The 15,906-nt window shown below is 72.1% G+C and overlaps 1 protein-coding gene across 1 annotated transcript in view; it reads left to right on the top strand.

Annotated features, from left to right (window-relative positions):
* Nucleotides 1-9,364: 9,364 nt before the first annotated feature.
* The window catches only part of KIF21A (kinesin family member 21A), a gene marked incomplete at both ends in the record, with an annotated part of 51,842 nt that continues 45,300 nt past the window's right edge, over nt 9,365-15,906 (top strand). The window contains one exon of the mRNA XM_084256195.1: nt 9,365-9,408. Coding sequence (XP_084112321.1) covers nt 9,365-9,408 — 44 coding nt within the window. The remainder of the gene's footprint in view (nt 9,409-15,906) is intronic.

Below are 15,906 nucleotides of genomic sequence, written 5' to 3'. Positions count from 1 at the left end.
GCGGCTCCCGCTGGCGCGGTGAGAGCCCCACTCGCTGTCAGTGGGTCTCTGGGGGAGCGTGGGGAGCGCGGTCGACCCGAGTGGGTGCGTCTCAGCCGCAGAGGGGTCCCCTCTCGGGAGGGAACCGGCTCAGCCCAGCGGCCGCAGGGACTGGGCACGGGCTGTCGGCCCTGCTGGCCGCTCAGCTGCTGGAGACCCCTCCTCTTGCTGGAGGGGCACAGGCCTGCCCATGAAACAGCTGGCAGGCCGGTCAGTGTTTCCAGGTGAAAGGTTTGTCCAGGGCGGGGCGTGGGCAGGGCAGGGGCGGGGCAGGCCAGGGCTGTCTGCGTGAAGCACCACCTCTGACTTAGAGCGAGCGTCTGCGTGTGAGCACAGAGCAGCTTTAAGGAGAATCTCGCGTGTCGGTCATTCGCCCTCCTGTGGCCCACAGACACCCCCAGAGGAGCACAATCTGCCCAGATCAGGTCACGCTGCAGTCAGCAGCCCTGGGCCGGGCGGGCCTCAGGTGGCCGGGCCTGGCGTCCCCCCAGCTGCAGCTGGCCACCCCCGCCGAGGCCGCGGCTGAAGTGGGCCTGCCTGCGAGTTTGGCAACGGCTGAGCCTGTGAGCTCTGCTTGCAAGAGATTCTTGATTCCATAACCCCAGAAAAATCTGTTACCACTGGGCCCACACCCAGAGCCGTCACGCCCGGGGCGGTGATGAGTTGGTGACTCGCGGGTGGCCCCTCCGGCCCTGTTGCGGGAACAGGCCCCTGGGCAGCGGCACTGGTGTCCACCAGCAAGCCCGTGGGGGCAAGTTGAGTTGCACTTGCAGAAAACCCCGTGACAGCGCCCCCTCGGGGCTCCCTGACCTCTGCACGCAGGCCCGCTGGCCCCTCCTGCTGTGACGCGTCCCTGGGCCCTGGCTGCCCGCGGTCAGGGGCAGGGGGCGACCCCGTCCTCTTGGGTTGTGTCCCCTCGGGCCCTGGGCCGGGAGTTGTGTCTCAGGTGGCAGCCGCCAGGCCTGACTTGGGCTGTTCTACGGGGCGCCCCTTGCGCCCTGGCCGAGGGGCCTCCTACAGGGCTGGTCCCTCGCTGAAATGGGACCGTCCCCCTCGCCAGGTCCCCCGGCCTGTGCCTCTGTCCTGCCTGGGCCGCCACAGCCCAGGGGCTCCAGCCCTCCTTGCCAGCAGCTCGGTCTCCTCTGGCGCCCAGGGAGGCCTGTGCGCAGCATCCAAGTCGGGGCCACGACGGCCGTGACTAACTCTGTCCTGCCTCTGCTGGGCCCTGGTGAGGAGACCAGGTGTTGGGGGGCTCCCCATACCGCCCAGGGGCCTCGAGTCTAGGGACGCTACTGTCCCACTCTTCTGTGGTCGGGTCGGCCACGGGCTCCTCGGCCTCCCGGAGACCTGGCCAGGCCGGCCCGTGCACAAGAGGCTCCTGCAGCGGGTGCGGCTTGTGCGGGCAGGTCAGGCCTTATTGGAAGCACCCACGAAGGCCGGGCATGACCTTCTTGCCCAGGTGCCGCCTGCCAGCACCCCATGGAGCCCCTGTGGGACGTGTCAGAGTGGGCGGGCGGGGGGAGGCAGGCCAGAGAAGCATGTGTCGCGGGCGGGAGCGTGCTGGGACAGCTCACCCAGCAGGTCCAGAGATGCCCTGGCTTCCGGAGTCGCCACTGCGCGGGCAGCCTCCCGTGGGCCTGCCGGGGCTCGCGCAGAGCAGGGTGGGCACGGGCCGATGGGGCAGGCGCTGGGGGAAGAGCAGCCGGTGTGAGCGGTGACGCTGCCTGCCGGGAGGGAAGCGCATTTCCGTGTCTCCTGGTGGGCGGCGGGCCCAGGGTCTGGTCTCTGTTACTAAACAGACCGTGCGCCCCGAGGTGGCTGTGCGGTGGGGTCTGCATCTGTAGATTTAGATTCTTAATTGATAACTTCTAACAGGATCCCACAGGCCATGTCCAGGAGGGGTGCCTGGGTGTGGTGCTGGGAGGGGGGACGCCCCTCCTGTCCTAGAGCGCGGGGGCGTCCGGGTGCAGCGTGCTGAACCCTGAGTTCCTCGGGTGTGTAGACGGACGGCTCCCAGCTTGCTGGATGTGACTAAGGCAAAAACTCGGGCGGGCACGAGGCCTTTCCGACCCGAGGGGACACGTCTTCACTGCGCGGTGGGTTCGGGTTTAGACGTCAGGCTGTTGGGGTGAATTGAAGCGGCCCGAGGCGAAGGAGGGGCCTGCTGCCCTCGTGTCCTTCCTTTCCAGGGGATGGTTCCACAGTGGGAGGGAGGGGCTCAGGCCCGGCTTTAATGAGCAGAGGGAGGGCGCGGCAGGGCTGGGGGGCCGCTGGCTGTGGGGCGGCCCCCCGCTGCTGCTTCCCGCCGGAGCGGGGTCCCCGCCTGTCCCGCTGGCCCAGCGCTCCTGTCGGGGCGACTCGGCCCGAAGTAGCAGCGCCAGGGCCGCCCGGTGGCGCGGGGTGAGGCCGCCGCCGCACGAGGCGATCCCCGGCCAGGGGCGGCCGCAGGGCGCGGCGGACCCTCCCGCTCCCGCGGCTGCCCTGGGCGGGGGTCCGCCCCCCCGCCCCCGGCCTGCCCCCCCCCGCCCCCGGCCTGCCCCCCCCCGCTCCCGGCCTGCCCCCCCCCGCCCCCGGCCTGCCCCCCCCCCGCTCCCGCGCGCACAAATAAACGAGTCTACGAGGAGCGGAGGGGCCCGGGCCGCGGGGGGGCCGCCGGGAGGGCGTCCTTGCGGCCCGACCCCGAGAGCCGCGTCCTCCCCGGGCCGGGCGGACGCCGCGGCGGGTCACGGGCAGCCGGGCCGGGCCAGCCCGCAGGACCCCGCGTCCCGCGAGCGGCCGTGGGGGCAGCGGGGCCGGCGGGGCGGGGCGGGGGTGGGGGCGGGCGGGGGTGGGGGCGGGGCGGGGAAGGGGGCCGGAGGGCGGGGCGGGCGGGGGCCGGGGGCGGGGCGGGGCGGGGAAGGGGGCCGGGGGCGGGGCGGGCGGGGGGCGGGGGCGGGGCGGGCGGGGGGCGGGCGGGGGCGGGGCCGGCGGGGGCCGGGGGGGCGGGGCGGGGGCGCTCCGCGCGGATGGACGGGGGGGGGACCTGCGCCCCCCACCTGTCCCGCGGACCCTCCCGACGCCGGCCCGCGGGGCGCAGGCGGAGGCGGGCGCGCCCGGGCACGAGCACCCGCTGCGCCGCGAGGTGGGGGAGAAGCGGGGCCGCAGGCTGCAGCGGCGGGAACCTGCTGCCCGCGCGGGGCCGGGACGGCGCGAGGACGCGGGCGCCGCGGGGCGCCGGGCCTGGGGGCGGGGCCAATGGTTTAAGGGCGGGGCGCGCAGCCCGCGGGCGGGGCGCGGCCCAGGGCTGGGGGCGGGCCCGAGGCTGGGCGGGGACTAGGGCTGGGGGGGGTCCCAGCGCTGGGGGCGGGCCCAGGGCTGGGGGCGGGCCCAGGGTAGGGCTCAGGCCTAGGGCTGAGGGCGGGCCTATGGCTGGGGGAGGGGGCCCACGCTGGGGGCGGGGCCTAAGGCTGGGGGCGGGGCCTAAGGCTGGGGCGGGGCCAGGGCTGGGGGCGGGGCCCGGGGCTGGGGGCGGAATCCAAGATTGGGGGCGGGCCCAGGGCTGGGGGCGGGGGCCCACGCTGGGGCGGGGCCTAAGGCTGGGGCGGGGCCAGGGCTGGGGGCGGGGCCGGCGCGGGGGGCGGGGCCCGGGCGGGAGGGCAGAGCCGGGCTCCGCCCCTGGTCCCGGCCCCGTCCCGCCCGCGCCCCCCTGGCTGGGCCTTCCCGGGGCGCGGCCGGTCAGCGGGGCCCGTGGCCGCCCCGACCTCGCGCCCGGCCCGCCGCCCTCCGGCCCCGCCGGCCCCGCCGGCCCCGCCGGCCCCGCCCTCGGCCGGCCCCGCCCACGGCCCGTGTGCCCGGCCCGGGTCCCGCCGCGCGGGGCGCGGGGCGCGGGGCGCGGGGCGCGGGGGGCCGTGTCCTGCGCACAGGGCGGCCGGGCCGGGGCCCCCGCGGGGCCTGAGCCGCCCCCGACGGCCTCCCCGCCGGCGGCCCCGGACGCAGCGGGACGACCGCGCCGGCCTCTGGCCCGGGCCCGGGGCGGAGCCGGCCGGAGCGCGCGCGGCGGCGGAGGGCAGGAGGCGCGGCCGGGCGCGGGGAGGGGGGGCCCTGACGCGCGAACGCGGGGCGCGGCCGGCGGGCTCCGCGGGGACCCCGCTTCAGAACAGCCCCGGGGGGCGCGGGAGCAGGTTCCCGGGGGCCGCGCGTCTCCGGCGCGGTCCTGGAGGTCGCGCGTCCCGGAGCCGTCCCGGAGCCGTCCCGCCGCCCGGCGAGGCTCCTCCGCCGGCCCCGGCATCCGGACGCGGGAACCGGGCGGCGCTCCTGGGCGGCCCCGCCGTCCCCGTCCCGGACGGCCGCCCGCGCCCCGGCTCTGCCAGCCGGCCTGGGGCCTCCGCGGTCCCGGCCGGAGCGCCGGCCTCGGCGGCAGCGCGGGCTTGGCTGCCACGCTCGGCTTCCAGGAGGCGCCTGGAGGGACCGTCCTCCCCTCCCGCCGCTGCTGCCTCCCGCGGGCCCCTGGCTGCTCCGGCTTCTCTGGGAAGAGCAGCTGCCCTGACTCTCCGAGGGTGATTCGCAGCATCTGAAGATTTTCACAGCATCTGAATAGTCACCAAGTAGGAAAAGAGAAAACGTCTCGGACTAGAAATAAGTCCCATAATATTGAAAACAAACAAAAGACACTGTGACGAAAAGGTGTGCGTAGCTCGAAGCTTTTTTTTTAAAGATTTATTTATTTCTGCACACAAGAGCTGGGGTGCAGGCCACAGGTGTGGGAGGGTGAGAGGACGCCCCAGAGACAGAGTGGGGAGCAGAACTGGCGAATCCACTGAAACCCACTGCTGAGGGGAGCAGCGGGGAGACAGGTCTGCCGCACCATGTGGGTAGCTCCCTGGCCGGGGATCGAACTCCTGCTGCAGAGGCTGCGGACAGCCTCATAGGTTGCGTCTGAACTCCTTGCGCCACCAGGGAGGCCCCAAAGCTTTATTTTTTCACCCTATTGCAAGTCCTTAAAAGAAAAGCCATTATGGAGCCAAGCTGGTACCGGGGGCCTGGGCACCCCAGCTGAGCGCCGCAGCCACTGGTCGGCAGGAAAGAGATCAGGGCTAGCCAGCAGGACAGGATGCTCAGCTGCGTGGGCACCGATCCCACCTGCAGGGCCTGCCCCTCCAGCCAGTGCTAGAGAGTGGCCTTGGCCCCAGCGACAAGGACACAAAGTGCAACAAGATTTCATCTGCCCAGCGAGCTTGTACTCTAGGTGCATGAGCTCCAGGACAGGGTGGTGTTGGCGCTGGCCCTGACCTCCAGGGAGAATCTTCAGTGGGGGTCTGTTGTTCATAGGGACTCTCGGCCCCTGGCACAGGTGTGGGCAGGTGAGGAGGCCTCCACCTGGCCGCGTTGCATCCAGAGAAAACGCCAGAAGAAAATGGGACAAGGCGGGTCTGGCGGGGCCTATGGGCTGGTGCCCAGAGGGGTCCTCACAGCGGCTTCTGGGAGGACTTGCCTGGACAGGCGCCTCCAGAACCAGGTCTGCATGGAGCGGTGGCCTCCACCTTCCATCTGTTCACTAGCAGCAGCAGGAGGAGCAGACAAGCTCGTGAGACGGCAGCCAGAGGAGCACAGCGCACACGGCCTGGGGGCACATGGCCTGGGGGGCGCACGGCCTTGGGGAGCACATGACCTAGAGAGCACATGCCTGGAGGGCGGAGGGGACAGTAGCCTCACCTGCTGCCTGAACCCCTTCCTGCGACCCGCTGGACTGGATGTGACCCCAGGTGTGCCAGACAGGTGCAGTGGCAGCATCGGCCCTGCCTTCCCAAAGGTGGCATCGACAGAGATATTCCTAATAAAGGAGCTGTTTTCCGCCCATCTGCTGAGCCGGTCCCGTGGTCCCAGCATGAGAAGTGAAGTGCTTTTAGCCCGAAATAACCCGGCCGGGGAGACTGGCCCCTCCTGGGCAGGAAAAGCTGAGGTGGCGCCACCATCGCGCCGCCCGGCCACACTGTCCTGGCTTCCCGGTGGGCCCTGCGCCACTGTGGGGGCGGGCGGCAGGGACAGGGCAGGGCCGCGCCTGCTGGGACAGTGTCCATGGGAGGGGACACCAGGAAGCAGCAGGGCTGGGCCGGAGGGACACAGTGGCCTGGGCAGGATGCCCTCCTGCTGGCTGCCCCCACATAACCCGACCCCTGGATCTGTGCTTGCTCGGGGTGGCCTGACGAGGCTGGGGCACGAGGGGGCGCGGAGGACACGGTGCCCCCTCCCGCACCCGGGCACGAGGCTGTGACGCAGCGGGGGTCACCTGCCTGAGGCGGCCCTGACCCCTGAGAGCCACACCACACTCCCTGGAGCGGCCCCCGGGCACCGCGGGGGCGCCCCGCTCCAGACGCGGGCCGAGGCAAGGGCGGCAGCTGCACTGTCTCCGGGGCCGGGAGCTGGCAGATGTGGGCCTGGGGAACAGCTGGCACTCGGTGTCCCTCTGGCCTGACCCTCGCTAGGGAGGGTGACATCCGCAGCGGGTGTGGACACCAGGACCCCCTGAGTGACACACTCTGTGTCTGGAGCCGGCCTCCCACACACGCCACGGCCACGAGCGGGGCCGCTAACGCGAATAGTCAGAAAATGACGCAAAACAGATAAAAGAGCAGCTTGGGAGTGGGGTGGGGTGGCTGCCCCTGCCACAGGGGCCTCCTGGGGGCCGGGGGCTGCAGGCATTCGGGGGTCTCTGAGAGGGAACATTCAGCTGATGCCCAAAGAGCAAAGGGAGCCGAGACGGGAACATCTGGGGGGAATGTTCCAGGTGCAGGACGGCTGGCGCTGGGGCGGCCGTGCGGGCTGATGGTCCACCGGGGACCCCGCTCTGAGCTCCCGTCCATTTCTCTTACTGCTCTTGGGGATTTTCAGGCTTGTGTCCGTGCACTAGGCTGTAAACTCCTGTGATCAATGATCCTAACCCTCTCTGTGACAGGGGGCCCCCAGGAAAGGGGGGGTCCAGGTCCATGCCCCCCCCCCAGGGAGGTGGAGCTGAGCAGGGGGAGAAGCTGGAGAGGAGCCGGGAGGAGGAGGGTGGGGCGGGAGGAGCCCGGGGAGGACGCGGAGCGGAGACGCGCGAGAAGCCGCGGGGCCTTCCCGGCCCTGGACGGTCGGGACGGACGCGGGCCCCAGGGCGGGACGGGGCAGCTCGCACCTGGATTCTGAGGTTGCTCTTTTCCTCCCGGACGCGCCGGCCCCCGCTGCCCCTTTCCTGCGGGTCCCCAGGAGGGGCCGTAGACCGGGGCAGGCTCTCGGGCCTCAGACTCTGGTCCTCCCTGGTTGGGCTGGACATTTACCCACCGGGGAGGGTGGCCCGGGTGCCAGGTCTGGAGACCCGTCCCCCTCCCGTGCTGCGGGCTGATGCGTCAAGTCCCTCCCCACTCAGGTCTTCGCACCAGAGCAGGTTTCGCCCCGATGCGGCAGAGCCCCTGCAGAGTGGGCAGATGGGGGTTCCGGGGCCCCTCACCCGCCCTGGAGCATCCCGAGTCGCCCGCACACTGCGGCCAGCCTCTGACCCCGAGCTTGGCCCCGGGCTTGTGGAGGAATCACTGGACTGTGCTGCCTGTGTGGGAAACCCTGCCCTGGGGTGTTTGCCCTGGGCCCGGGTAGGAGGCGAGGACGGTCCGGCTGAAGGAGTCTGGCTCTAAATTCAGAGCCGCCGACCTTACAGGGTCGGGCGGCAGCTGCCCGGCCGGGTGTGGCCCGAGTGTCGGCAGCCTCTGCCGGCTCAGGCACTGCGGGGACCTGGCCGCAGCGGTCACCGGGCTGCCGCCTGGACCGGGACGTCCAGCCTGGCGTTTGGGGATGAGCATTGGCCGAGACAGGTTTCAGCGGCTTTGTGCGGTTTGTCCACACGGTGCTGCGTCAGTGGTTGATGTTTGAAGCGAAGGGGTTTCCCCACAGAGGTCTGACTTTTCTCTGGAGAAGCCGCGGCGCAAAGCGGAGGTAGGCCAGGCAGGGCGGGTGCCCCCTTGGGACCCCGCCAGCGCCGCCCAGGCCCAGGCGCCCTGTCTGTCCACCCCGGGGCCTCCCTGCCCTGGGACGCGGGGTGCGTGGCAGGCTGGGGTGTGTGGCAGGCTGGGGTGCGTGGCAGGCTGGGGTGCACGGCAGGCTGGTGTGGAGGGCAGGCTGGGGTGCACGGCAGGCTGGGGTGCGTGGCAGGCTGGGGTGCGTGGCAGGCTGGGGTGCACGGCAGGCTGGTGTGGAGGGCAGGCTGGGGTGCACGGCAGGCTGGGGTGCGTGGCAGGCTGGGGTGCGTGGCAGGCTGGGGTGCACGGCAGGCTGGGGTGCGTGGCAGGCTGGGGTGCACGGCAGGCTGGGGTGCACATGCACCCGAGCTGCTGTGGAAAGGCCGTAAATTGCACGAGCGTCTGTCCAGCTGGCTGTGCGGTCTCCGGGCATGCCGGGCGCTCCCGCCGGTGCGGACACCCGCAGCTCAGGTGGGCAGGGCGGGCCCCGCCGCAGGGCAGGGCAGGCGGGACAGGCTCCCAGCCCAGAGCCCGGCACGCGGGGTGGGCCCGCCCGGCCGGAGGCCCCACCTGCGCGGCGCCCTGTCCCGGCCCTGCCGGCCTCCCTGGGCCGGGCCTGGGTCTGCCGCGGGCGCCGGGGTGCGCGGGCCGGGCGGGCGGGCGGTGCCGGGCGAGGCCTTCCGAGCGCGCGGCCACTCAGGGGCCTGCCGGGCCGGCGGCGCACAGAGGACCCCGCGGCCCGCGAGCCCCGCCCCGTGTCCAGGGCCGGCGCCGGCCGCAGGGGGGCGGGGGGCGGGGGACGGGGGGTGGCGGGGGGCGGGGGGCGGGGGACGGGGGGTGGCGGGGGGCGGGGGGCGGGGGACGGGGGGTGGCGGGGGGCGGGGGCGGGGGGCGGGGCGGCGGGGCCGGGCGTGCCGGGCGGCACCAGGCGCAGCGCGGCGGGCACAGAGCGGCCCTCGGGCTCCGGGCCCGCCCCGCCCGCCCGCCGAGGCCGCCCCCCCCCGCGCAGGTCCGCGCCGCCCTCCGGGAGGCCCCGGGCCGGGCGAGGCCCCGCGGGGGGCGCGGGCGGGCGGGCGGGCGGGGCCGCGGCGGGGGCGGGGGGCGGGGGGCGCGGGCGGGCGGGGCCGCGGCGGGGGCGGGGGCGGGGGGCGGGGGGCGCGGGCGGGCGGGGCCGCGGCGGGGGCGGGGGTCCCCCGGGGCCCGCGGGGGGCGTGGCGGGGGCGGGCGGGGCGGGCGGCGGGAGGCGGGAGGCGGCGCCGCCGTCCCCGCCCGCTGTCCCCGCCCCGGCGCCGCCCCGCGCACTCGGCCGCGGCCATGGCGGGCGCGCGGAGGTGAGCGAGCCGCCCCGGCCCCCCGCCGCCATGTGGGGCGCCCCGGACGAGAGCTCCGTGCGCGTGGCCGTCAGGTGAGGCCGGGCCGGGGCGGGGGCCGGGCCGGGGCCGGGGCGGGGGCCGGGGCGGGGGGCCCGCGGGGGACCCGCTGCCACCTGCGCGGCCCGGGCTCGCCGCGGCGGGGGGCGCGGCCGGGACTGCGGGGCCCCCGCGGGCTCTCGCCGGGCCCGGCCGGTGCAGCCCCGCGTCCCGCGCCGGGCGGGGGGGCGCAGCGGGGGCCGGGGCGCCCCGGGGAGGGGGCGCGGGGGGCGCGGGCCGGGACTCGGGGTGTCGGCGCAGCCGCGGCGAGGCGGGCGCGGCCGCCGGGAAAACTGCAGCATCATCGGGCCGGGCCGCCCCGCGCCCCGCGCCCCGCAGCCGCCCGCCCGGCCCCGCCCGCGCCCCCCGGCCCGGGCCCCGGGCCCCGGGATCCCCCCGAGAGAACGAGAACCCCCCGCCCGCAGCCTCCCGGCCGGGCCTGGGGCGGGGCCGCGGGGCCTGGACTCTGCCCGCGCTGCGGGGCGGGGCGGGGCGGGCGCGGGGCCGGGCTGCGCGGGCCTCGCGGGGCGGGCGCGGCTGGAGGCGCCGCGGGGCCCCGGCCGCGCGCCCAGGGAGGCCCGCGCGCCGCTCCCCGCTCGGGGCCCGCGTCCGGGCAGCGCCACCGCGGGCCGGGCCGGGCGTCCGCGCAGGTGGCTTCGCCCCCCGGGACCCGGCGGCGCCGGCGGCGAGGCGGCCTGGAAGGCGGAGCAGGCTGGGCGCAGCCGCTCCCCAGCTCGCGCCTTCACCGGGGTCCCCGAGGCTCGGCGCAGGCCGCGCTGCCCGGGGCCGGGCCGGGCCGGGCCGGGGCGGGGGGCGCGGGCGCGGGCGCCGCCACCCTCTGGGGCTGGGCCCGGGCCCCGCGGCCGGCCGGGAGCGGTTTTCTAAACGCGCCGCCACCGCCAAGGGCGCTGAGCGGACGCTCCCCGCGGAACACGCCGCTGGCCCGCAGCGCGCAGCGCCCGGCCTCCCGGCACCTGGGGCGCGGGGGCCGCCCGGTTCTCCCTGGGCCGCTGCCCCGCGCCCGCCTCCCCGGCCTGGCCCCGGGAAGCCGCAGCGCCCGCCGCCTCCTGACCAGCCCTCGCTGCGGGCTGCTGCTGCGGCGCCGCTTTCCAGACGGGCCTGGAGGCCGCGCGGCTGCCCACACCCAGGGGCGGCGCGGGCAGGACCCCGGCCGGCCTCGCCCACAGCACAGGCGGCGTCAGGCCCTTCTCGCCCGGCCCTGCGGGCTCAGGCGGGGACGGCAGGTTCTTCCCCCCCAGAGACGGGCGGACAGAGACCGGCTGCTCGCCAGGCTGCTTCCCGGGATCCCCTCGCGGGCCCGGCCTGGGCGGGACGCGCTGGGAACCGGGCAGCGCAGGGCGGCGCTGCTGTCGGTGACCGGCAGAGACGCAGCGCTGTGCCCGAGCCGGGGCCGCCGCGGCCCCTCGGAGCAGGTCCCTGCTGCCCTGAGGCTCTGGGGACGGGGATGCGTCTCGGTGGGGAAGACGCCTCAGACCCCGTCCGGGGAACAGGGACCCTGCGGCCCTGGGTGGGGCCTGCCTGCTGGGTGGGGCCGGGATCTGCGCCCCTGGCCCCGCGGCATCCGAGTCCCACTCGGGAAACCCAGGCTGCCGGCCTCCTGACTCAGCGACCTCATCTCAGAGCCAAGGGCGGCCCTTGCTCTAGCCTCCGTAGCGCCCGCCCTGGGGTGATGGTCCCTCCGGGTCCCCTTTGACTGCGATGCCCGTCGTCTGAGCTCTCGCCAAGGGCTTCGGGTGAGACGCAGCGTCAGGATGGACATGTCCTGGGGACACGCGGGATTCAGAGATAGAGCCTGCGAACAGAACAGGCAGGCTGACCAGAACAGGCAGGCTGACCAGAACAGGCAGGCTGACCAGAACAGGCAGGCTGACGGACTGGCGAGCAGGTGTGGCTGCCCTGGCCTTCGCATGGCGCAGGCTCGAATGAGGATGCTTTGCTACGTTGAGCTGAATAAAGTCTTCTTAAAGTGAATGATTCCATTTATTTTTCCTTTTCTCATGTGGCTGTCAGAATTTTAAAAATTAAATGCCATGGTCCTTGCCTTTTATTTCCATCAGGTAGCACTGATTTATCCTTTCTTTAAAATGTGGGGCGTGGTGTCGAGGGACGCTGTGCAGCCCATCAGCGCTGCAGGATGTCGATGCGCAGGGACTAGTCACGGCCAGGCCGCCACACAGGTCAGGCGTGCACGCATGCACAGCTGAGCCCAGTGGCTGTCTTCCCTCAGCCTTGGCGGCACGGAGGCCTGGCCAGTGGCTCTCTTGGCAGCTGATGTCTGGAGCACATTCGGTCAGCGGGTGGACAGCTGGGGCAGTGGTGGAGGTGGGCAGAACCGGGTGGTCACCCTTGGCTCTTATTCTCCATGTAGAGCTGAGCCGTCAGTCAGAAGAGCATCAGTGGCTCAACGTGGATCCCAGACCTTCGCCTCTCAAGGGCGCCCATTCCCCTGCCTGTCTGAGCTGCCCAGCGGGCAACACGTGCAGCTGAGTGCACACGGCACGAGGGGCCTTTGCATGGTGCAGCAATGTGTCTTGTGCTTGGCTGGCCCGAGGCCCGTGGTCCTCCAAGGGCTGGGGAGGACATGCTCTCACTTGTCGAGGTTCCGCTTGGCGTGCATGTGGAGACCTGGACCCATGGTGGGGGGCGGGGGTGCTCCATGTTAGGTTGGCCTGGTGCTGACAGTATAGGGTCCCTCCCTGCACTTTCTTTCCCTCGTGCTGAGTTGGCGGTGTCAGCGTGTTCCAGTGGTGGTGACGTCAGGTATCAGGTGGTGACGGCCGATATCAGGTGGTAGTGATGGCAGGTATCAGGTGGTGACAGCAGGTATCATGTGGTGGTGACAGCAGGTATCAGGTGGTGAGGACTTGCACGCTCCCTGTTAGCTGTATGACTGTTGCAGGGAGCCGTGCTGTTGGGGAGACAACACCTCCGCTCAGCCTTGGCCAGTGCCAGGTTTGCCGAGCCCTGGCTGCTGAGAGGCAGTGTGGGCTGTGCCCCCCACGTGTCCTCATTCCAGGTTCTGTGTTTTTTGTTTTGTTTTGTTTTGTTTTTTGTGGGACCCTTGCTGGCAGCCAGGGAACGAACCAGCGCTGCAGAGGCTGTGGGCAGCCTCGCAGCCCAGAGCTCAACCGCTGCGCCACCAGGGGAGGCCCTCCAGGCTCTGTGTTTTATTTGATCTGCCTTTGCTTTTTTTTTTTTAAGATTTATTTATCCATGCATACAAGAGCTGGGGTACAGGCCAGACATGTGGGGGGTGAGAGGAGTCACCAGAGACAGAGTGGGGAGCAGAACAGGCAGACTGACTGAAACACACTGCTGAGGGGAGCAGCGGGCAAGACAGGAAAGGTCTGCTGCGCCCTGTGGGTTGCTCCCTGGCAGGCCGGGGATGGAACTCATGCCACAGAGGCTGCGGACTGCTTCATAGTACAGTGCTTTATCCCTTGCACCACCAGGGAGGCCGTTGATCTGCCTTTGCGCCCGTGAGGTGTGGGGAGACAGCATTAGCTCTGTTCACAGATGATAAAAGCATCTCAGAGGCCGTGGCCCAGCACCCAGTCCCAGGCCAGGGCTCGGCCCAGCTCCCTGACCTCACAGCTTTTCCAAACGTCACGGAGCATTTCTCGTGCCTGTTTCAAGGTCACAAAGAGAGTTGGAGCCTCAGTGCTGGTGCACTGTGGGGCGCACTTGAAAGAACATCTTGTTGGGAGCACGCGGAGGCCAGGCGGCAAGGTCCACGCAAGAACCTGTCTGTGGCAGCGCTGGGCTCCTGTGTCTCTTCCCTCGTCTTCCTCGGAGCCGGCGGGCCTGGGTGGCAAGGCACAGTGAGACTTGAGAGACCATCACAGCAGTTTTCTTTTTTTTTGTTTCTTTTTTAAAATATTTATTTTTATGCAAGAACTGGGGTACAGGCCAGAGGTGTGGAGGTGAGAGCACTCACAAGAGACAGAGTGGGGAGCAGAACAGGCAGATCCACTGAAATCCACTGTTGCGGGGAACCGCGCTGTTGGGGAGACACCACCTCCGCTCAGCCTTGGGAGCAGCAGGGAGACAGGAGAGGTCTGCTGTGCCGTGTGGGTAGCTCCCTGGCTGGGGATCGAACTCGTCCTGCAGTGACTGCGGACAGCTTCATAGGTTGTGTCTTAACCCCTGCGCCACCAGGGAGACCCTGTGGTTTTCATTTCTTTCCAGTAGCTGTGCTTTTAGCTTGTGCTTCCCACAACAGAGTCACCGCGCGGCCCTACTCTGCCTCCCCCCTGCCCTGTGCGAGGGTCGAGCTCCAGCCCTCAAGGGCAGGGAACAGGCACTGCAGGGCGGGGGCGGGGGGCACTGGAGGCCGTCCTCGTGGGGCTGAGCGGCTTTATGGCCGGATGCGGCCAGCGTGTCTCCCCGACCAGGAGGCCCTGGCTGTGCGGCTGCGGGCAGCCAGCCACGCAGGGCTGGGGAAGTCAGGTTGTGCCTAGTAATTACCGCCCCTGAACTCTTGCCGTCTCACCTACTAATTGGCTATTATCTGGGTGCCTAATTATGGGGTGGTGAGCGGTGCACCAGAAATTCCAGTTCAGTGGGGCAACGAAGGCAGAAACCACCTTGGCATCGACTCCGTAATCGGCCTGATCTTTCAGTTTTCATCGATTTCTCCTCAAAGAAGCGAAACTGGCAACAGCCCTTACTGTGGGTGTGCCCCTGAGCTGCGTCTCCACCCCGTGGGGCCGCCGGCTTGTGAGAAGCTGCTGTCCACCAGGGTCAGCATGACCTTTGCCTGAGTGTCCGGCCAGGAAGACGCGTCCAGGACGGTGCCGGCCGGAAGGGGCGAGGCTTTGTCCCGCAGAAACAGGCCCTGCGGTGGGCTTGCCGCCCTGCCCTCCGCTGCCCGGAGCCGCTGGCCCAACTTCTCGGGGTACTTCTGCGGCTGGGACCTGGCCCGACGGCAACCAGAGAGCCCCGCCCGCTGGCGCGCTGCCCGAGATTACCCCGGAGCTTCTGGACGTGTGAGAACAGCATGTCGCGTCCCTTTGTCCTTTGCTTCTGAAATTCGTAGACTGACTCACTGCACACAATTTCCAGGGCCTCCGTAGTTATTGACCAAATAGGGTTTCCAGCTGGAGGGCCCTGAAGGCCCGCGGGGCCGGTCCCTGCTCTGTGCGGGCCTGGGGCCACGCGGGGAGGCCTGGCCGTCCTCCTGCCCCTCCCGGCGCGCCCGCCCCGCCGCGGCGACGTCCCTGGGGTGGAGGGCGAGTCCGTGGGCTCGGCGCCCACAGCCCGCTCCCTCGCCGGCCCGCTGCAGTGTCGCTCGCGGAGCGCGGCCCCGGCGGTTCCGAGCCCGGCCCCCCGGCAGCCCCGCTGGGGCCAGCCCGGGCGTCTGCGGGCGCCGTCCGTGGCCGGGGCCGGGCAGCGCCGGGCGGCAGGACGGCGTGAGGTTGGGTCCCCGGGCCCGCCCCGCCCCGCCCCGCCCCGCCCCGCCCCGCGCGGGCCGTCGGAGGAGCCCGGCCGGGGCAGGCGCGGCCCGGGCAGGGGCAGAGGCGGGGAGCGGGGCGGCGCGGGAAGCGGGCTCGCCCCACAGGCGGCCCAGCCCGCCCCTCGCGGCCATCCCCGGCCCGGCGGCCGCTCTGCCCGCGCCCAGACCCGGCGGCCTCGGAGGGCGGGCACCGTGGCCGCGCCGTCCGGCCCGCGGGACCCCGGGCAGCCGCGGCCCGGCCTGGAGCGTCCACCACGACGGGCAGGAGGCGCCCCCGGGGCCGCCCACCCGCCGCGGGCCGTCGGGCTGCTGGAGCGGGCCCGGGCGCCGTGGGCCCCGTCGGGCCGTCTCCCAGCCTCGCGCCCACGCCCACGCCCGGCAGGCCGCGCCCACGCCCGGCAGGCCGCGCCCACGCCCGGAAGGCCACGCCCACGCCCGGAAGGCCGCGCCCACGCCCGGAAGGCCGCGCCCACGCCCGGAAGGCCGCGCCCTCCACGCCCCTCACCCGCCATGCCCTCCACGCCATGCCCTCTCCATCCTCACGTCACAAGCCAGCCCTCTACGTCCTCCATGCCACGCCCTGCATGCGCTCCACGTCCCCTACGCCCGCCACGCCATGCCCTCCACGCCACGCCTTCTACGTTCTCTACGCCACTCTCCACATCATCCAGGCCACGCCCTTACGTTTTCCACGCCACGCCCTGCATGCCACGCCCTCTAGTCCTCCACGCCCGCCCCACATCCTCCTTGCCACGCCCTCTACGTCCTCCATGCCCCGCCCTCTATGCCCTCATGCCACGCTCTCTACGCCCTCACACCATGCCCCCTATGCCCTCTACGTCCTCCATGCCACGCCCTCTACGCCCTCACGCCATGCCCTCTACGTCCTCCATGCCACGCCCCCTACCCCTAAAGCCACGCCCACTACACCACACGCCACGCCCCCTATGCCAATACGCCACGCCCGCCACACCCTCACGCCACGTCCACTACGCCCTCACGCCACGTCTGCTACGCC

This window comes from Talpa europaea (genome assembly GCF_964194135.1).
Source record: "Talpa europaea genome assembly, chromosome: 15".
NCBI classification, from domain to species: Eukaryota; Metazoa; Chordata; class Mammalia; order Eulipotyphla; family Talpidae; genus Talpa; species Talpa europaea.
Note: the sequence above shows the minus strand (reverse complement) of the source record. Positions and strands in the feature narration are given on the sequence as shown.